Here is a 22,164-nt window from a genome sequence, read left to right as displayed (position 1 = left end):
ATAATATTATTTTCAAAAGCTTTTTTTGTCTGATGCTTCGATTAATTTTAAACAGACAGTTCAACAAAAGGATACCCAAAAAATGTAATTTTATCATTTAAATATTGAATTGTTCTCTCTTAGTAAGATCCCATTTTCAATCAAATGGCGGTCTTACCTTGACTTGAAGATGAAGTCCATTTGCCTATCCTTCTGGACAAACATTTCTATTACTTTTTTGTAAAAGTCCTCCTTATGTTCTTGTAGTTTCAAAAGTCTATCATAAATCTAATCGATAGATTTATGATTCAAAAATTATAAAAGTAGGGTAGACATGTGGATATTATCCGGCTGAACAAAATGTGCATTTATCTAACAGGTACGTTTCCCACAGATCTTATTTCGAACTATTTTCTAAAATCCTATGGAGAAATCTCATTGCTTTTTTGTCGAGGGAAGCCATGCGCAGCTTACTTCCTGGTTGTAGGACGCGTCACTCCAGCTCTCTCGTCTCCTCTTCACACACCACACTTTTCGCGGCACACGTACTTACAGCCAATCAGCTCTGAATTATGTGAGATGACGTATGGTGGGGATGGAAGCTCAGTGCCCCTATGGTCATTATTTTTTTGCCACACACATTAAATAGGAAAATACTCTGAGCATGCGCAGTGTAGTTTTTACAGTCACCGTTCACTTAGACAGTGAGAGGGAGAGGCTTGATCAGGTTTTGTCCCACATGGCTCAAAACAGCTCAATAGGCACACACTGTAGACACTAATTAGAAGAACACAGACTAAAACAGCAATGTACAGACAAATCAGATGATTAAACATGATCTTAAAATATATTTTATATATATATATATTTTTTTTTGCATTTTTTGTAATCATTATTTGTAATACTTTCTGCTGACACTAGGTGGGGCTGTGCCCTAATGACCAGTCGCCACTGTGTATACGAGCATGGTTTTATATATACTATCATGTTTAATCATGTTTTATGCCGTTTGCTAAGACTTGATAAGTCGCTCGTAAAACACAGGAGGTATGGAAACTAAGAACACCATATGTTTGGTAGATTTGGCAGCATATAACACAACACATTTGTTTTATTTCATTTAAGTGGTGGATAGAGTTGCTGCGGGGGGTTGAGACGCACAGGCTGCAGTGGAGACGCTGCGTACAGCTGATCGACAGCTGGAACACAAACCACCAAATAAAATAAATAAAATGAATTGACTCCACTCCGCAGGGATCCCCCGATACTTTCTTACAGTTTCTCATCATGGGGGGCCTCATTTCTAACGCCTTGCGTAGGATTTACGTGAGAAGGTTGCTTACGTAGTACAAAGCAAAAAAATAGGTACAGAAATGTTCCGACATTTTCCGATTCACAAAACATTGCGTACCGGCGAGGGAAGTGCGTACGGCACTTCCTACGCCTGTTTCCCTTTATAAATCACAATCGACTCGAAATGCGGCGCAGCTTTTGCAGGCTTCACGTAACGCCCATATTTGCCTATAAATAGTCAAAGAAACGCCCATTCATTCATTCATTTTGACTGACTGCATGAAGAAGATCGCAGGAAATGAGGACAGAACAGCTAAAAAAAGACATCTCACACCGTGTCAGATTTTGGTTATTTTGGGGAGGTCGAGATAAATCATATTGTTTGGTGGATGCAGTTTGAACCAGAGTAGCAGCATGGAGGTCGGATCGTCACCAAAATAAATAAATAAGTGATCCGAAAAAAGTTAATGACAAAAAAAATACACATAACCTTCCTCAGGTGTGTTTGTACCGGGGACAGGAGACACCCCCTTGATGAGAAACTGTAAGAAATAATCGGGGAATCCCTCCGGAGTGGAGTCATGACGACTGGATCTGAATGATTTTGTTGTATTTGGTGGTTTGTGTTCCAGCTGTCGATCAGCAACTATATATCCATAATCCACCAGTTAAAGGAAATACAACTAATGGGTTGTGTTATATTAGCTGTACAATTTACCACATATGGTGTTCTTAGTTTCCATACCTCCTGTGTTTTACGAGCGACTTATCAAGTCTTGGCAAACGGCATAAAACACGATTAAACGTGATAGTATATAAAACCAGGGTTCGAGTTATGTGGGAGCCAATGGGAGCTGAGCTCCCATAAGGAGGGGTCTGACCCATGGATGTATAATAAGAACTGGATACAGCGTGGGAGGCGGGGCCTCATTCATTCCTATGAGAGTTGCTCATTCGCGCATGATGATAAAATGGCCCAACTTTTGAGAGAGCGAAACGTCACAGATTACCCGGCATGCCTGAGAAGTACCCGTATGTGCGCTCATAGCGCATGCGCAACTTTAACCATGCCCCCCAAAATGCTCGTTCACATCAAGCACGTCAATTTGCGTACACGTAACAGCACCGCACGTTCATGACAGCATGGTAATGTTTGTTATGATAGATTTGATATTAACGAGGCGGCAGTTAGCAGCTAGCGGTTAGCTAGTAATTATGCTAATTTACACATCAATCGTTATGTACTTTTATATTACGCTGTAACAGGATCTAGTGATATCCAAGCAACAGAGCTTCATTTAGCATGAAAGAATTATTGCACTGTATATATATATATATATATATATATATATATATACACACAGTGCAATAAGCTTCTTAGTGCAATAAGAAGCTACAGGGACGTTAATCTACGTCGGTAATATTAACTTTATTTAATACAACATTTACGGTACAAGATTTAATCATACAGCCCATGTAGTATAATATGTTATAAATGATGAATTACAGCAAACATGTGCAATATATCCATTATTACAGCTCCGTGGGCTGGCAGTAAGGCGATATGGGTCCGTTCTTATTGTGCATCCATGGGTAAAGATAAACGCATGTAGTGCTGAACACGTAACATGAACGTGCCGGGCGGCGCGGTCCCGTGGGTTAGATGCGCGTTCATAATGCAGAGGGAAATAACTCTCAGAATAACGTTATTAGCACATTTTACAACTTGAGGAACGAATGTTTTTAATAAGGGCTATACAAGTGTTCATACTGGGTAGTTTATTTAGTTTAAAAAAAATTATCCAACGATTTACAGACCACTCTTTCCCCATGTAAGTCAATGGGAAAAAGTGTTTCCGGGCCTGGCAACCAAAAGGAAGTGTAGTACCGCCGTTTGGCCAGCACGAATATTTTCATCAGAGTCCGGCGCACTTCCTGGGGGCTTGGTCTGACCTCCCACGGACGCAGTGAAATCATACATCTGTGGGGGTCGCTAATACATTACCAACAACCATTATTTTAATCACAAATAATGCATGTGTCAATGTAATGAGTATTATTTACGTTAAAGGTTGGGTAGGTAAGTTTGAGAAACCGGCTCGAGATACACTTTTTGTTATATTCCATGGAATGCTCTTAACATCCCGATAGCAATGAATATCTTAAGTGCTTTGACAAAAAATCCATACAAAAATTTCATCTGTGGAAGCTGTAATACTGTAAAAAGTAGGACCAATCATTTTAGCCGGCCCGGTATGTGTATGATGTAACTATTTTATAGACTAATATGTAGCTTTATGAATAATGCCGTGCCACATTTTATAAGCTATTTGTTTTGAATGTAAAGTAGTGAAGTGGGAGTTTAAACTAACAGAGATTTCATAAGTAGAGCAACTTCCTTATGCCCGGGCAGCCGAAAATATGTTTTGTGTGCACAATTTTGGGCCTTTGGGGACTCCGTAGAATCACCGCAGACAATTACATTTCAGGAAGTTACTTTGGAACTTCCATGTAAAGTTTCACGCTATTTTTTGCTAAATGAAAGTTAAAAAAAACGTTTCACTATCACTCATATCACTTTGTCTCTCTCACGTCTCTCCTCTTCATCTCTCATAGCATAGCGTGTCTAGATCTTATTCTCTCTCTTATCTCTTCTACTCTCTCTCTCTATCTCTCTATCTCTTCTCTCTCTCTCTCTCTCTCTCTCTCTTCTCTCTCTCTCTCTCTCTATCTCCTCTCTCTCTCTCTCTCTCTCTCTCTCTCTCTCTCTCTCTCTCTCGCCCTGTATTAGTTGATTCAACTTCTTAATGTCAGTCTAAATAATACAATTATGTTGGTGCATCATGGCATGTGGCTCATTAAAAAAAAGTACAGACTGTACAGCTATTATCTACCTCTTGTATAACAGCAAATTGGTCAGAACCGGCCCTGGTGTCTACCCCACAGCACCCCCCATTTGAAACATGTTCCCACGGCTATGATTTCATATTTAAGTTTGTAGCAAGTAGAGGGCTGCTGGCAGGCCCGGACTGGCCATCGGGAGGGCCGGGAGGTTTCCCGATGGCCTAGCGATTTTTTTAATTTTTATGTAGGAAAAATGCGTTCTATTGTGAACGCAACGCTGCGCAAATGTGGGTTTGCCTCACACAGGGTGACTGTCTGTCTACATGATGTGGCATCTGTTTCATATGGGTGTTTCCATAGATCTAGTCTCTTTATTTTCCCCTCAAAATGCACCAGATTGATGCATTTAACTCCAAAATTAAAAAGAAATCTTACCAGGGGGGGCATGCCCCCGGAAGCCCCTAGAGGATTTGAGGTCCACCCCCAAAATATGTTCACATGGATAGGTTCCCAAATACATTTGCACATTTTTTTAAATAGTAACCCCTGTCCATATGTTTATTATTGGTGTGTGTGTGTGTGTGTGTGTGTGTGTGTTTGTTTGAGTGTGTGTGCGCGTGCATGCGTGCGCACGCGTTAGTTTCAAAGACCCCCATAGAGCTCAGTTTATAACTCGAACCCTGTATAAAACCATGCTCGTATCTATAACCTATAGAAATGCAAAACGGCGTCAGTTTAGACGTTATTCTGTCCTCCTGCTTACCGCATCATTTATGAGAAAACATTTCATAACATTAACACAACATATTCGAGGTGGTTTTAAATAACATATCCGTATTTATTTATTTCTCCAAGTTATGTTTTTGTGTGCACTGAGGAGTCTCAAACAGGCGTTTGTTTAATCATTTTAAGATTGGCTTTAAATTAATCAATATTTGAAAATGAATTCTTCATATTTGATAAATGAGGTAACATTTTATTTATGGTATCATTTCCACATATTTCTCTCCATTCTTCCTTCTGCCAACGGTGTCGCAGTTTCTCGTCTCTCCCGTTGTTGTGCTTAGTGCGTACGCATGGGTTAGAGTTTGCGTGGAGGACAGCACATTTTCCCGTCAAGTTAGTATTTTATAAATCGCAAACATTGCGTAGAAACTGGCGTACGCCATTTTTTGAGCGTATATCCCTTTATAAATGAGGCCCCAGGGCCGGCCTGCGGCATAGACAGTATTAGCAAATGCTAAGGGAGCATCCATCCACCAGGGGCACCAAATGGGAGGGAAGAAAAAAAGGAATTCAAAATTTAACTTTTACAATTTTCTTTGCTAATAATATTTGTAATAAGTATTGGATAACGAATTCAGAACTAGGTCTACATTGTGTAAAGCGACCATATACAGAGTGGTCAGTGTTTAACTTATTTGATCAGTGGTTCTGTAAAAATGAAAATTGTGACACATTACCAACCACACACAGCACGTCCTCCATCAAACAATATGGAACGCCTCTGTTATGACAGTACTAAATACAAACTTTTAGAAGCCATTTTAATTGCAGTCATTACACTTTCTGACAAATAAAGTTACATTGACAAGTTAAGGTTCACTGTGCATGTATAAACTTTGCCACTGAGTGAAAAGGTCTTTGAAATCAAGGGGTTCTGAACAAAGTTAAAAATAACTATAAGGAAATTACTCCTCTGGACAGTGACTGATGCAACTCTGCAGTATGGGTCATAGACTTACAGGTTTTATTTTGCCAGATGTCAACCACTTGCATGAAATAATTTTCTAAACACACAGACCCATGTGTGATAATTTTCCTGAAAGTGTCACACCAGTTGTCAACCGCTTTCAGTCTGATCACATTTCTTTGTCAAAAATCTGCATGCATCTTTACCGAACATAGTTCTTTGGAAACAGCTTGAAGAGCTTCCCCTCCTGCTTGGGATTAAATCCATATTTCTCCAGCTGTTCTTTGCTGAAAGTCCCATCTTTATAGTCTTTCTTGATCTGAGGGGCCACTACTTCAGCAAACACACTCTCTGCTGTGAGGGGGGGCTCCACTCCTCGAGGAGAGCGATATGAGACGTAAGGTTTAAGTTTGAATTTTTCCAAGGTCGGCACAACAAACTCAGGAATCATGGTCCGTATGGACAGAAACTTCCTGCTGGACAGCCTCAGCCCAGTGGGCCTTGCACCCCTGCCTTTGTTATGAGTCCTTGATCCACGTTTGCTTGTAAACTCAGCCATTCTGTCCGCACCTCTCACCAGACCCCTCACCAACGTGGATAACACCCCCATGGTTCCACAGCGTTTCCTCCTTTAAAAGACGGAGAAAAGGAGAAGACATGTTGTTTGACATGTGGACAGTGGTGTAATGGCTTGAAGAACATTTACTCAAGTATTGTACTTAAGTACGATTCTGGGGTACTTCTACTTCACTTGAGTATTTGTATTGTATGCTTCTACTCCACTAGAATTTGGAGGCCAATACTTCACTTTTTACTCCACTACATTTATTTGACAAAATGAGTTACTAGTCACTCTACAGATTCAGATTATTAGCTGAAACTAAATATAAAAATATTATGTAGGTATTTTTAGAAATGTTAACTATTATTCCTTGGGATTGTGAGAAACGGCATTGTGATGATCTGCCTGTATTGCATACAGAAGATTGACAATAAGTTGACTTTGACTTGACTGACTAAATACGCTAATAAATAAAGTATGATATATAAAAGGTTAACATATCCAGCAGCTGTACATAAAGAAATTAAAAGTAGTTCCCCGATTACCAGCTGTGATGAGCACATGAATACATCAAAAAGAAATCCAGTAATGATATCATTCTAATATGGGACATTAAACACAATAGTTACTTTTACATTTGGTACTTTAAGTATATTTTAATGTACTACAGTTCAGAGGTAAATGGTGTACTCCACTACATGTATTTAATACCTTTAGTTACTTTACAGATGTGGATGAATGATGTGAAATATAATCAAGTGTTAAATCAGACTTTAGTTCCACCTGGAGTAAATTCACAAGCTACCCTGCAGTATACAAAGTCATTCAAACTAACTGCACCTTTACCAGCTTTGAGAACACTTTCATGATCAATCATTATAAAACATATCATATATATTATTCTGAAATGGACCAATCTGCACAATGACTACTTTTACTGTCGCTACTTTCACTAGATTTTGATGAGAATACTTTTCTACGAGTAACATTTTGAATGCAGGACTTTTACTGTAACAGAGTATTCCTACACTCTGGTACTTCTACTTTTACTCAAGTACAAGACCTGAGTACTTCTACTATTACTCAAGTACAAGATCTGAGTACTTCTACTATTACTCAAGTACAAGATCTGAGTACTTATACTATTACTGAAGTACAAGATCTGAGTACTTCTACTTTTAGTCAAGTACAAGATCTGAGTACTTCTACTACCTCTGTTTATAGCCTATGAAGAAAACTATTAGAAAATGAAGGCTAAGCTAACGTTAGCAGATAGAGACAATGTATGCTAGTTAGCTAGCTCAACGATTCCTTAAATAATATTGCGACAGAAAACCTTTTCACTGCACATCACGCTCTGCCGCTCCGACAGGGAGCTCTGCTCTGAACACCTGAACTGTTCTAACAGCTGTTCACCAGCGGTCCAGTCTGTGCCTCAGTGACTCCGCACAGTTACTATTAACGAACGCACCCGTAGGTAATGTAGCTGCTGAAGTTAGACCCTCATCGCAGAGCAGCAGAGCCGACAGACAGGAAGACTCGAGCACACAGCTCGCGCTTCATTACAATACATTAAAAAATAACACCATGCGCGTCAAGAGGGCACATAACAGCTCACGGCCGGAGATTACTCCGGGTCCCAGACAAGCCCCCAGGAAGTGCGCCGGACTCTGTGCACAACATTCGTTGTGTCCAAACGGCGGTACTGCAACTTCCGTATCAGTCCGTGACGTCACCCGGCCCAAAACGACTTTTCCCCATAGAGTGCCACAGTGACGCGTCCTAAAACCCGGAAGTAAGCTGCGAATGTCTACCCTACTTTTATAATTTTCTAATCATAAATCTATCGATTAGATTTATGATTAGAAAATTATAAAAGTAGGGTAGACATGTGGAGATTATCCGACTGAACAAAACGTGATCCGTCTCTTAAATGTGTCTCAACCACAGACCTTATTTCGAGCTATTTTCCAAAATCCTATGGAGAAATTGCATTGCAAGGAACCCATGCGCAGCTTACTTCAGGGTTTTAGGACGCGTCACTGTGGCACTCTATTGACTAACATGGGAGACGTCTGTAAATCAGCGGATACTTTTTTTTAAAACTAAATAAACTACTACTGATTTTAAATGCCATTTTCATAATGTCTTCCATTTTTGTAAAGCACTTTGAATTGCCTTGTGTTGAAAGGTGCTATATAAATAAACTTGCCTTGCCTTACCCAGTATGAACTATTGTATAGACCTTATTAGAATCATTAAGTCCTTAAAGTTGTAAAATGCACTAAAAGCCGAATCTAGATTTATTTTCTCTCCATTCATTCTAGTGAGCCGAGAGTGGGAGCTCAGGGGGCGGGGCTTAAGGGGCAACTCAACTGCGCATGCTCTAGCCAGGAATGACGGGTAATCTGTGACGTTTTGCTCTCTCAAAAGTTGGGCCATTTTGCCTTCATGCTCCAATGAGCAGCTCTCATAGGAAAGATCGAGACCCCGCCTCCCACGCTGTATCCAGTTCTTATTATACATCCATGGTCCCAGACCCCCCCCACCCCAAACATATTTTTATTGCAGATCTCCACGAATCACACAAACGACCTATTTTGGATTCAAAACGGCGAATTTGGCCGAAAGGTGACAAGTTTGCATCCCTGATCTGAGTACTTCTAACACCAATATCTAGGGAAGACAACAAAACTATAAGAAACCCCAGCTTGAACATTACTTTTTTAATGAAACGCTAACCTCCATTTGTTAACATTCAAAGTATGAAATAAACAGTTTTAATAACAAGACATGTTTCCACATGCAGTAAAATGCCTTCTGGTAACATATCTATTGCTAGGTCTGAGGAAAAACACAGAAAGCGTTGCATTTTCTGTAGTGAATTCATTAGCTAGCTAGCTATCGATAACATGCGAGCTAGCTTATTGCAGTTAGTTGCATCTTCTGGCAAACTACAGTTTACGTTATTACACGAAAACATGTGTTTCCGTTCAGTTAAATGTCATAATGTTCTCTCTATACGCTCATAAATGATGACAAAATTCGACTCCTCTCACCTTGAGCCCACTGTTTGTCCAACAGAAGCAATGTGCTAGCACTCACTGCTCAATGAAATGCTCAGTGATTGGTCGAAAAGTAACACCATTCACCAATCACAATCCGAGATACTAGAACTGGACTGTCAATGATTGTAATGCGTCAAGTTAACCAGAGTTACCTGGAAGACCGACAGCTGGCCCTTCAAAATAAATGCTAAGAAGGCAAAACAGTATCTGCAGAGTCAGTGTATCTAATTTATTGACAATGTTTTCCTGATGTATGGATATACTGTGTAATAATAAAACATGTAGCTATTGAATGGTACCCTGCACCCTCTCAGAGCCCAGTTCTTTCTGGTCCATGGTCCACGATGATGCTTTTATTTTTGACAGGAGTGGCAGGACATTCAGAGCGAGCAGTCCGACACTATTCTTAGGTTTGTAGATACACAGAAACTTTGACACCAGAAAGAAAGGTACGTTGGGAAAAATATGTTTTCGGGTCTTTAGAACAGGGTAGGCTATAGCTGAGTGTTAATTTGTTTGTATTAGTTATAGACTCTTTGAATGTAGCTTTCAGCTCGCATTCGGTTGTCCTGCTGTGTGTGTTTGTAACGGACTGCACACAGAAGCGGACACCCCCTGTGAGAGTCAGCTATAACAATGTCAAAGTTTATTTTACATGCAACGTTTGCTCTCTGCGCACTCTTATACTGACTATAAGTTCATATTAAACTATAACTGTGTGAGTAATTGTGCTTTATCTACTGCATGTGAATCCTGTCAGCCAGGAATATGATGCTCCTTGTTGTCGCCAAACTTGTGAAATATCTGGCAATTTCCCTTTGGCCAAATTATCTCACGTGGACCAAAATAGGATACGACGTGAATGCCTAAATCCACTTTTTATTTCGACATATAGATCACAAAGCACTGATAAACACCTATTTATTATTATTGCTCATTTTGAATTGGCACACAAATAGAGACTAAGACAAATGGAGTGTAAATATGTGACAGAAGTGATCCACAGATGGATCTGGTAAACAAAGTAACGTTAGGCTTGATCCCGTTATCCCGTGCAATGTGCTGGGGAGACAGCGTGAGGGGGAGTGTTCGGTTACAGCCATGAAGCTTGTGACCATTTTCTCGTGAGCCATGTAGGTGATCTTTAACCCAGATTCTTAAATAGTCTCGGTAATTTGGGTGGAGCAAGGCACGTGCGATAATAGCGTCAATGGTTCGAGTCCCGGGCTTTTAATATTTTAACGCAAATGCTTTATCAAAATGTTCTACCACGTCATTATGTGACCATCTTCTGAAGTTTCAAATTCACAATCTTTATCTTGATGAAATGTTCTCATTGTTTGACTTTTTGGTTTAAATTATTTCATGTAACTCTTAGAAATGGCCTAATTTCAGTGCTGCATTGTCTCTTGGAACAGGCATGGCAGAGAATGAGGAAGAGGAGAGCTGCAGCATCTACCCGGTTAGTCTCCTCAGCACCATCCATTACACTGTATTGTCTGAAAATACATATCCATAGCCCTGGCTTGTACCTATAGGCATTCATTTATACTGGGGATGCTGAGGACGCTGAGGAAATGTCCCCACTTTTGGAAAGGGCCAATTTTGTCCTCACCACTTGCAAGAATTGTACAATTTGAGAAAGGTTAATTTGCACAAGAGAACATGCCAATCTGGAGGACTGTTCTCACTTTGTGGGTGTATTTCTGGTAACCCAGTTGATGTAGTTTGGACCTGCCACATGTTTTATATAAGTCATATTTGAATAGATAATGGTAAAGCAATTGTTGCTCCAGCTTTGCAGCAACGCAGCATAGTTACTGCACTAGTTATTGTAAGCATATGATGTATGATATAACAGTCGGCATATCATTCAGAGGTGTTTTTCCAAATGAAATACATGACACATTTAAAACAAGTATTCTGCTATGCTTTATGTATTTCACGTGATGATTACGGCTCTGAAACTGAAATGATAAGGTTGTTGCCTTGTCATATTTTCAAATGAACGCTGCCCCAGCCCCTGTTGTGCTCTGAGTGACACTCCATCACAGCCTGACCTGCCTGCCGGTTTCTTCTCTCTGTGTTGTTCCTGTGCTTCATGTTTCAGAGCATGCTGCTTCCACTCGGCAGCGAGATCAAGGCCAGGATGCAGCAGCTTGTGGAGGAAAGGATGGAGGCAAACATGGTAACCACCCACAGTTTTAATTTAAAGAATATCACTAAGGTTTGTGTTGAAGTGCACTGAAAAAAAGGATGTAATGGCGACATATGAATGACTTCTCTTTTGCCTTTTAGCACATAACATGTCGATGGGTAATATAAATAAGAGGGTTCTTATAATAGTCATCTCTTTTTTTAAATAACTGCAGATTGCTCATTTAAAAACCTCTGTCTGTCTGTGTTGCAGTTGACGGCTGTGCTGATCGGAGCTGTGACGGTTGTTTCTGTTGTTGGAGTTGTTGTGTTCCTTCTTTACAGAAGATACAAACTGTCGAGTCAGTGCCCTGCACACTGCACCCCCTGTTCGCTTTCACACTACATCTGTTTCTAAAATGTTTCAGGATGAGAAAAAGACTTGGTACACTGTTAATGCTTGAACAGTTGTTGCTTCAGAGACTGATTGTTACAATAGCAGAGATCTTTCAGGGTTCACAGTTTATACTAGCATGCATTCCAACGGTTGAACCTGGTTACTGAAACGTGGCAGTCATTTGGTAGTGATAGTGCAGGTAGTTGATACAAAAAAAGTAGTTAGTGCATGAATTGTGTTATTTCAGGGCCCTGGCACTGCAGTGTGATTTAAGCAGGCAGCTTTACTGCATCAGTCCTAAACTGGTGTCAAGGGCACAGACAATCTGTAGATTGCTAATGGCCTCTTTACATTACATTACTTTACTAATGTTATGGCCTGATTGAGGATGCTTGCTGTGTTTCAGAGGAGCAGGCCGGCGTTCCACACTATCGCTTCAGGAAGAGAGACAAGGTGATGTTCTACGGCCGAAAGATCATGAGAAAGGTCAGTGCCTTTTTAAACATTGTTAAAAATGTAACATTTCTGCATTTAAATGTCTATAAACAATCAGACATTTCTTGTATATTTGGTTGAGTTGTGTTTTTGCATAATCCCAAATGTGCCTAACAATTTTCAGATTTATTTTTAACGAAGCTAACAAAGCGATTCAACTTCTCATGTTGAATCTCATGTTGTCATTATCCCCTTTTAAAATTGACTTTTTTCAAGTTTTAAGCCACTTTTATACGGTATACTTTTTAGATCTTGGTGGTTCTTAAACCACTTATTTGTTAAGTATTAAAATAATCGGCCATCTCAAACTTAAGTCTGAGCTGAAAAAACGTGAGAAGCAATGAATGTGTTCACATGCTTTTTTCATTGCTTTTTACAATTTTGTAATCACTATGTCCGTTTGTTAAGGAAGAGAGGAATGAATGCTAGCACATCAAATCGACAAACTTTTCCCTTTGCAGGTTCAGACGCTGTCTTCAGTCCCTTCTTCTGGTTCAAACTCAGCTTCTCGGCAAAGAGTGAGGAAGAGGACCAAAGTCCTGTCGATCGCCCGCAAGTGAGTCCCTTTTTCAGCATTTTCTGAACACACGATAAGCTCCAGGGTTCAAAGGCCATTCACATCTTTGAAACAGTTGTTTGACAATCTTAACTCAAGGTCCAAGTAAGTGCCTTAAGTTAAGATTATTTTATCAATGAAGATAAGATGGTATGTTAACATAGAGAAAACACAATCAGTGTCAGTCATCACTAAATATTGGATCTAATGTAGATGATGAATAAAAAAAAACAGCATATGCCTAGAGTTATTCTAAATCCTTCCTTTTATAATCCAATAAACAACCATTCAGGATTTCCATTAAAACACTTAAATAAACAGACATGCACTTATTAAACAGGAAGATTCGTAATATAAAATACGAGTGTGTTTAGAGAAGTTGAACAGGTGTGTGAAATGATCTCAGAATGATGGTTCAGAGACTTGTTCTGCCAATCAGAGTAGTCCATTCTGTCAGTATGAACGAATGTATTTTATATGTGTGTGTCTTGTTAGGATCCTGCGCATCGGGAAGGAGCCCCCCACCCTGCAGCCCAAGGAGCCCCCCCCCAGTCTGCTGGAGGCTGACCTTACAGAGTTTGATGTCCAGAACTCCCATCTGCCCTCCGAGGTGCTGTACATGCTGAAAAATGTCAGGTAGGTGAAATGTAATGCTTTATTCCTTCTTTTAAAAAAAAAAAGTATATCCATTTATCTTTCTTTATAAATATAACTAGGAATCAGACAGAACCCCACCACTGTAGCAAGCAGCAACATAAAACTGCAACAACGAGAAAAATAAATCTAACTAATACAACACGACACAACCAACAAATAGATCAAAATAGGTATCTTGTTAATTTGGGATAAAAGTAAACAAGCTTTCTCTATCAGTCATAAACAGTGGACCGATGTGTATTCGTCTAACTACATGCCTTATGAAAATACAACACTTTACTTTGGTAACTATTCATTAATGTCTTCCAGACATGATTCCCACAAAGGATGACCACATTGAGTTTTATTTATCAAGAGGATTCTCTCTTTATTATATTGTTGTATGTTTTGATTTTAATTGAGTAAATGTCCCTTGCTAATAGACATGTATCTCAATAAGAATCTGGGTTGTACATGGACTTACACCAAAACAATCTAGATTGTCAAATTGCACTACTGGTTAAAGGAAAGGACAACTGTTATTCAAGCAAAAAAGGCCAAACATTCTCTTTATAAGTTAAAGAGTCCCTCTCCTGCTGATGTTCAGGTGTATATCAGTATGTAGTGTCTCTACTTTAAAGAGTCCTCTCCTGCTGATGTTCAGGTGTATATCAGTATGTAGTGTCTCTACTTTACAGAGTCCTCTCCTGCTGATGTTCAGGTGTATATCAGTATGTAGTGTCTCTACTTTAAAGAGTCCTCTCCTGCTGATGTTCAGGTGTGTATCAGTATGTAGTGGCTCTACTTTAAAGAGTCCTCTCCTGCTGATGTTCAGGTGTATATCAGTATGTAGTGTCTCTACTTTAAAGAGTCCTTTCCTGCTGATGTTCAGGTGTGTATCAGTATGTAGTGGCTCTACTTTAAAGAGTCCTCTCCTGCTGATGTTCAGGTGTGTATCAGTATGTAGTGGCTCTACTTTAAAGAGTCCTCTCCTGCTGATGTTCAGGTGTATATCAGTAGGTAGTGTCTCTACTTTAAAGAGTCCTCTCCTGCTGATGTTCAGGTGTATATCAGTATGTAGTGTCTCTACTTTAAAGAGTCCTCTCCTGCTGATGTTCAGGTGTATATCAGTATGTAGTGTCTCTACTTTAAAGAGTCCTCTCCTGCTGATGTCAGGTGTGTATCAGTATGTAGTGGCTCTACTTTAAAGAGTCCTCTCCTGCTGATGTTCAGGTTGTATATCAGTATGTAGTGTCTCTACTTTAAAGAGTCCTCTCCTGCTGATGTTCAGGTGTATATCAGTATGTAGTGTCTCTACTTTAAAGAGTCCTCTCCTGCTGATGTTCAGGTGTATATCAGTATGTAGTGTCTCTCACTTTAAAGAGTCCTCTCCTGCTGAGTTCCAGGTGTATATTCCGTATGTAGTGTCTCTACTTTAAAGAGTCCTCTCCTGCTGATGTCTCAGGTGTATATCAGTATGTAGTGTCTCTACTTTAAAGAGTTCCCTCTCCTGCTGATGTTCAGGTGTATATTCAGTATGTAGTGTCTCTACTTAAAGAGTCCTCTCCTGCTAATGTTCAGGTGTATATCAGTATGTTAGGTCTCTACCTTTAAAGAGTCCTGTCCTGCTGATGTCCAGGTGTATATCAGTATGTAGTGTCTCTCACTTAAGAGTCCTCTCCTGCTGATGTTCAGGTGTATATCAGTATGTAGTGTCTCTACTTTAAAGAGTCCCTCCTCTTGCTGATGTTCAGGTGTATATCAGATGTAGTGTCTCTACTTTAAAGAGTCATCTCCTGCTGATGTTCAGGTGTATATCAGTAGGTAGTGTCTCTACTTTAAAGAGTAATCTCCTGCTGATATTCAGGTGTATATCAGTATGTAGTGTCTCTACTTTAAAGAGTCCTCTCCTGCTGATGTTCAGGTGTATATCAGTATGTAGTGTCTCTACTTTAAAGAGTCCTCTCCTGCTGATGTTCAGGTGTATATCAGTATGTAGTGTCTCTACTTTAAAGAGTCATCTCCTGCTGATGTTCAGGTGTATATCAGTATGTATTGTCTCTACTTTAAAGAGTCCTCTCCTGCTGATGTCCAGGTGTATATCAGTATGTAGTGTCTCTACTTTAAAGAGTCCTCTCCTGCTGATGTTCAGCGGTGTATATCAGTATGTAGTGTCTCTACTTTTAAAGAATCCTCTCCTGCTGATGTCCAGGTGTATATCAGTATGTAGTGTCTCTACTTTAAAGAGTCCTCTCCTGCTGATGTTGAGGTGTATATCAGTATGTAGTGTCTCTACTTTAAAGAGTCCTCTCCTGCTGATGTTAGGGTGTATATCAGTATGTAGTGTCTCTACTTTAAAGAGTCCTCTCCTGCTGATGTTCAGGTGTATATCAGTATGTAGTGTCTCTACTTTAAAGAGTCCTCTCCTGCTGATGTTCAGGTGTATATCAGTATGTAGTGTCTCTACTTTAAAGAGTCCTCTCCTGCTGATGTTCAGGTGTATATCAGTATGTAGTGTCTCTACTTTAAAGAGTCCTCTCCTGCTGATGTCCAGGTGTATATCAGTATGTAGTGTCTCTACTTTAAAGAGTCCTCTCCTGCTGATGTTCAGGTGTATATCAGTATGTAGTGTCTCTACTTTAAAGAGTCCTCTCCTGCTGATGTTCAGGTGTATATCAGTATGTAGTGTCTCTACTTTAAAGAGTCCTCTCCTGCTAATGTTCAGGTGTATATCAGTATGTAGTGTCTCTACTTTAAAGAGTCCTGTCCTGCTGATGTCCAGGTGTATATCAGTATGTAGTGTCTCTACTTTAAAGAGTCCTCTCCTGCTGATGTTCAGGTGTATATCAGTATGTAGTGTCTCTACTTTAAAGAGTCCTCTCTTGCTGATGTTCAGGTGTATATCAGTATGTAGTGTCTCTACTTTAAAGAGTCCTCTCCTGCTGATGTTCAGGTGTATATCAGTATGTAGTGTCTCTACTTTAAAGAGTCATCTCCTGCTGATGTTCAGGTGTATATCAGTAGGTAGTGTCTCTACTTTAAAGAGTCATCTCCTGCTGATATTCAGGTGTATATCAGTATGTAGTGTCTCTACTTTAAAGAGTCCTCTCCTGCTGATGTTCAGGTGTATATCAGTATGTAGTGTCTCTACTTTAAAGAGTCCTCTCCTGCTGATGTTCAGGTGTATATCAGTATGTAGTGTCTCTACTTTAAAGAGTCATCTCCTGCTGATGTTCAGGTGTATATCAGTATGTAGTGTCTCTACTTTAAAGAGTCCTCTCCTGCTGATGTCCAGGTGTATATCAGTATGTAGTGTCTCTACTTTAAAGAGTCCTCTCCTGCTGATGTTCAGGTGTATATCAGTATGTAGTGTCTCTACTTTAAAGAATCCTCTCCTGCTGATGTCCAGGTGTATATCAGTATGTAGTGTCTCTACTTTAAAGAGTCCTCTCCTGCTGATGTTGAGGTGTATATCAGTATGTAGTGTCTCTACTTTAAAGAGTCCTCTCCTGCTGATGTTCAGGTGTATATCAGTATGTAGTGTCTCTACTTTAAAGAGTCCTCTCCTGCTGATGTTCAGGTGTATATCAGTATGTAGTGTCTCTACTTTAAAGAGTCCTCTCCTGCTGATGTTCAGGTGTATATCAGTATGTAGTGTCTCTACTTTAAAGAGTCCTCTCCTGCTGATGTTCAGGTGTGTATCAGTATGTAGTGGCTCTACTTTAAAGAGTCCTCTCCTGCTGATGTTCAGGTGTATATCAGTATGTAGTGTCTCTACTTTAAAGAGTCCTCTCCTGCTGATGTTCAGGTGTATATCAGTATGTAGTGTCTCTACTTTAAAGAGTCATCTCCTGCTGATATTCAGGTGTATATCAGTATGTAGTGTCTCTACTTTAAAGAGTCCTCTCCTGCTGATGTTCAGGTGTATATCAGTATGTAGTGTCTCTACTTTAAAGAGTCCTCTCCTGCTGATGTTCAGGTGTATATCAGTATGTAGTGTCTCTACTTTAAAGAGTCCTCTCCTGCTGATGTTCAGGTGTATATCAGTATGTAGTGTCTCTACTTTAAAGAGTCCTCTCCTGCTGATGTTCAGGTGTATATCAGTATGTAGTGTCTCTACTTTAAAGAGTCCTCTCCTGCTGATGTTCAGGTGTATATCAGTATGTAGTGTCTCTACTTTAAAGAGTCCTCTCCTGCTGATGTTCAGGTGTATATCAGTATGTAGTGTCTCTACTTTAAAGAGTCCTCTCCTGCTGATGTTCAGGTGTGTATCAGTATGTAGTGGCTCTACTTTAAGAGTCCTCTCCTGCTGATGTTCAGGTGTATTCAGTATGTAGTGTCTCTACTTTAAAGAGTCCTCTTCCTGCTGATGTTCAGGTGTATATCAGTATGTAGTGTCTCTACTTTAAGAGTCCTCTCCTGCTGATGTTCAGGTGTATATCAGTATGTAGTGTCTCTACTTTTAAAGAGTCCTCTCCTGCTGATGTCCAGGTGTATATCAGTATGTAGTGTCTCTACTTTTAAAGAGTCCTCTCCTGCTGATGTTCAGGTGTATATCAGTATGTAGTGTCTCTACTTTAAAGAGTCCTCTCCTGCTGATGTTCAGGTGTATATCAGTATGTAGTGTCTCTACTTTAAAGAGTCCTCTCCTGCTAATGTTCAGGTGTATATCAGTATGTAGTGTCTCTACTTTAAAGAGTCCTGTCCTGCTGATGTCCAGGTGTATATCAGTATGTAGTGTCTCTACTTTAAAGAGTCCTCTCCTGCTGATGTTCAGGTGTATATCAGTATGTAGTGTCTCTACTTTAAAGAGTCCTCTCTTGCTGATGTTCAGGTGTATATCAGTATGTAGTGTCTCTACTTTAAAGAGTCCTCTCCTGCTGATGTTCAGGTGTATATCAGTATGTAGTGTCTCTACTTTAAAGAGTCATCTCCTGCTGATGTTCAGGTGTATATCAGTAGGTAGTGTCTCTACTTTAAAGAGTCATCTCCTGCTGATATTCAGGTGTATATCAGTATGTAGTGTCTCTACTTTAAAGAGTCCTCTCCTGCTGATGTTCAGGTGTATATCAGTATGTAGTGTCTCTACTTTAAAGAGTCCTCTCCTGCTGATGTTCAGGTGTATATCAGTATGTAGTGTCTCTACTTTTAAAGAGTCATCTCCTGCTGATGTTCAGGTGTATATCAGTATGTATTGTCCTCTACTTTAAAGAGTCCTCTCCTGCTGATGTCCAGGTGTATATCAGTATGTAGTTGTCTCTACTTTAAAGAGTCCTCTCCTGCTGATGTTCAGGTGTATATCAGTATGTAGTGTCTCTACTTTAAAGAATCCTCTCCTGCTGATGTCCAGGTGTATATCAGTATGTAGTGTCTCTACTTTAAAGAGTCCTCTCCTGCTGATGTTGAGGTGTATATCAGTATGTAGTGTCTCTACTTTAAAGAGTCCTCTCCTGCTGATGTTCAGGTGTATATCAGTATGTAGTGTCTCTACTTTAAAGAGTCCTCTCCTGCTGATGTTCAGGTGTATATCAGTATGTAGTGTCTCTACTTTAAAGAGTCCTCTCCTGCTGATGTTCAGGTGTATATCAGTATGTAGTGTCTCTACTTTAAAGAGTCCTCTCCTGCTGATGTTCAGGTGTGTATCAGTATGTAGTGTCTCTACTTTAAAGAGTCCTCTCCTGCTGATGTTGAGGTGTATATCAGTATGTAGTGTCTCTACTTTAAAGAGTCCTCTCCTGCTGATGTTCAGGTGTATATCAGTATGTAGTGTCTCTACTTTAAAGAGTCCTCTCCTGCTGATGTTCAGGTGTATATCAGTATGTAGTGTCTCTACTTTAAAGAGTCCTCTCCTGCTGATGTTCAGGTGTATATCAGTATGTAGTGTCTCTACTTTAAAGAGTCATCTCCTGCTGATGTTCAGGTGTATATCAGTATGTAGTGTCTCTACTTTAAAGAGTCCTCTCCTGCTGATGTTCAGGTGTATATCAGTATGTAGTGTCTCTACTTTAAAGAGTCATCTCCTGCTGATATTCAGGTGTATATCAGTATGTAGTGTCTCTACTTTAAAGAGTCCTCTCCTGCTGATGTTCAGGTGTATATCAGTATGTAGTGTCTCTACTTTAAAGAGTCATCTCCTGCTGATGTTCAGGTGTATATCAGTATGTAGTGTCTCTACTTTAAAGAGTCATCTCCTGCTGATGTTCAGGTGTATATCAGTATGTAGCAGAGGTGGGACCAAGTCATTGTTTTGCAAGTCCGAGTCAAGTCTCAAGTCTTTGCGCTCAAGTCCAAGTCAAGTCTCAAGTCAGGATGGGAAAGTTCAAGTCCAAGTCCTAAACTTTGACAAAACGAGTCTTAAACAAGTCATTATGTGCTTTTCAACAAATGTAATGACATCGATCAACAGAATAATACTTAATAATCAAACTGCTCTTTATTAGTCACATTAATAATTTAATAATCCATTTTCTCTCTGCTGGTAAAGTAACGTGTTTTCTTCTATTGTAAGAGGGATCAGTAAGGTAATGCTACCGTGACGGTTTGATTCAGAAGGAGTTTAATGGATAAGATCCCTGATGTTGAGGTGACCAGAATGTTTATTTCCACTGTGTACAGCATGTTATAAGGGACCCACATCTATCTTTATGCAAGGGATAATGTGCAGCGAGGCGTCTCTATGGGGAAAAGAACACCTGAATGTAGATCCCTCTGCAGGTGGTACTTTAACTATATTTTGATGCTAATACTTTTGTACTTTTACTTGTAACATTTTGAATGCAGGATCTTTTATTGTAACCGAGTATTCCTACACTCTGGTACTGTTACTCAAGTACAAGATCTGAACTTCTCCCACCTCTGGCAATAAATCCTGAGTGGTTACCAAAAAAAAAACCCTGCTCTGAAGGTTATTTTCATTTTACAAATCCTGCACTCAGCTTTGCTTTCTCCAATATCATTGACATGCAGCCAGATGCTGCTTCTTTTTTCGGTTTTCGGAAATTTCTTGACTTTTTCCGACGCGCTTGCATTTAAATCCGTCTCCCCGTCTCCCCGTGGCTCTGTGTAGCTGGCCTGCACCACTACACCTGCTGTCTTTGGAGCGTCTGCCCTCCACCCTTCTTTCACATAATGGTATGATCCTAGTGTGTCCTCACATATGATTGGCCGCATGGTGGCTCAGCAAAATAAAGTCCCGCCCCTGCCTGCATGGATTCTCAGCAAGAGTTGCAGCGGCTGAAGATTCTGCTGTCCTAACGGCAGCTCGCGATCGGCGTGTTGGAGACCCCTGAATTAAATTATCAAGTCACCTCAAGTCAGAAGGCTCAAGTCCAAGTCAAGTCCCGAGTCATTGGTGTTCAAGTCCAAGTCGAGTCGCAAGTCTTTTGTGATGTTGTCAAGTCGAGTCCAAAGTCATCAAATTGGTAACTCGAGTCTGACTCGAGTCCAAGTCATGTGACTCGAGTCCACACCTCTGGTATGTAGTGTCTCTACTTTAAAGGGTCCTTTCCTGCTGATGTTCAGGTGTATATCAGTATGTAGTGTCTCTACTTTAAAGAGTCCTCTCCTGCTGATGTTCAGGTGTATATCAGTATGTAGTGTCTCTACTTTAAAGAGTCATCTCCTGCTGATGTTCAGGTGTATATCAGTATGTAGTGTCTCTACATGTCTCCATGCTTTAATGTTCAAAAAGCTCTTTATTTTTCTCACACTGCCTGTGCTGCAGCACTTCTTTTCACCCTCTGTCTGAAACCAGAGCCCAGACTGCTCTGATTGGTTAGCTGGCGGGCTCTACTGTGATTGGTCAACTGCTTAGAGATGTCCCGCCCCTTAGCCTCTCATGTACAACGTGTTGGAGCGCTAGCCAATAGAAGCGTGTAACATAGCTTTCTATCTCAATCAATCTTTTATTGGACATTTAACTTTACATTCTTATGTTATAAACATCTTATTCTATTTTTAAGAATCTTTTTATTAAATATTTTTTCTTCAACTTCTTATGTTTAAATAAATAGTTTGTTCTATTTCATTTGAATTAACCTTTCATTTTTTATTCTATAATAGAACAACAACAACGAAACTCAATTTCCACTGGGATAAAACAGATACTGATTCTGATAAATCCATTATCAAAACTGTTGCTGAATAATTTTGTATTGATTCTCAAATTGATCAACTCTGCTTGACTCCAGCTAGCCAGCTCAGGATTCATATCTAACAACCATGCGTATCAGATTAACAGGAGAGTATGCATACACATCCTGGGCACACAGAGCTGATCCATACTGATGCAGATGTCCAGATTTAATCATGAGTTTTGTCATTATTAAAGCATCACATACTGTGGGTGTGTCTTCTGCCCCCAGTGGTCAATACACTGATTTTGAACAAAACTTTAAACATGGTAAGCAGTAACTACAGTGTCTTCTTACAGAACTGAAATCTTAAGGATTATAACTAGAGATGTCCCGATCCGATCACGTGATCGGGGATCGGAGCCGATCACGT

The 22,164-nt window shown here is 40.0% G+C and overlaps 2 protein-coding genes across 2 annotated transcripts in view; one reads left to right on the top strand and one right to left on the bottom strand.

The window, feature by feature from the left end:
- Positions 1 to 5,646: 5,646 nt before the first annotated feature.
- On the bottom strand, positions 5,647 to 9,538 carry mrpl41 (mitochondrial ribosomal protein L41). Its single transcript, XM_034117723.1, has 2 exons — positions 9,431 to 9,538; positions 5,647 to 6,438 (listed from the first exon to the last, which is right to left on the bottom strand). The coding sequence occupies exon 2, from the start codon at positions 6,417 to 6,419 to the stop codon at positions 6,012 to 6,014; it is 408 nt and encodes a 135-aa protein (XP_033973614.1). The 5' UTR covers positions 6,420 to 6,438; positions 9,431 to 9,538; the 3' UTR covers positions 5,647 to 6,011.
- A 327-nt stretch (positions 9,539 to 9,865) lies between these two features.
- pnpla7b (patatin-like phospholipase domain containing 7b) overlaps positions 9,866 to 22,164 on the top strand; it is an 86,153-nt gene continuing 73,854 nt past the window's right edge. Inside the window, exons 1-7 of the mRNA XM_034118120.1 lie at positions 9,866 to 9,888; positions 10,858 to 10,901; positions 11,550 to 11,627; positions 11,850 to 11,937; positions 12,379 to 12,458; positions 12,929 to 13,023; positions 13,519 to 13,659. Of these exons, the coding sequence (XP_033974011.1) occupies positions 10,860 to 10,901; positions 11,550 to 11,627; positions 11,850 to 11,937; positions 12,379 to 12,458; positions 12,929 to 13,023; positions 13,519 to 13,659 (524 nt within the window). The 5' untranslated portion in view covers positions 9,866 to 9,888; positions 10,858 to 10,859. The remainder of the gene's footprint in view (positions 9,889 to 10,857; positions 10,902 to 11,549; positions 11,628 to 11,849; positions 11,938 to 12,378; positions 12,459 to 12,928; positions 13,024 to 13,518; positions 13,660 to 22,164) is intronic.

This window comes from Trematomus bernacchii, unplaced genomic scaffold, assembly GCF_902827165.1.
Source record: "Trematomus bernacchii unplaced genomic scaffold, fTreBer1.1, whole genome shotgun sequence".
NCBI lineage: Eukaryota > Metazoa > Chordata > Actinopteri > Perciformes > Nototheniidae > Trematomus > Trematomus bernacchii.
This window is presented reverse-complemented; position numbering and strand designations above follow the sequence as displayed.

Bases quoted from the DNA above. Each gene is read 5' to 3' on its own strand.
- mrpl41 (XM_034117723.1), bottom strand. From the start codon at position 6,419: ATGGGGGTGTTATCCACGTTGGTGAGGGGTCTGGTGAGAGGTGCGGAC.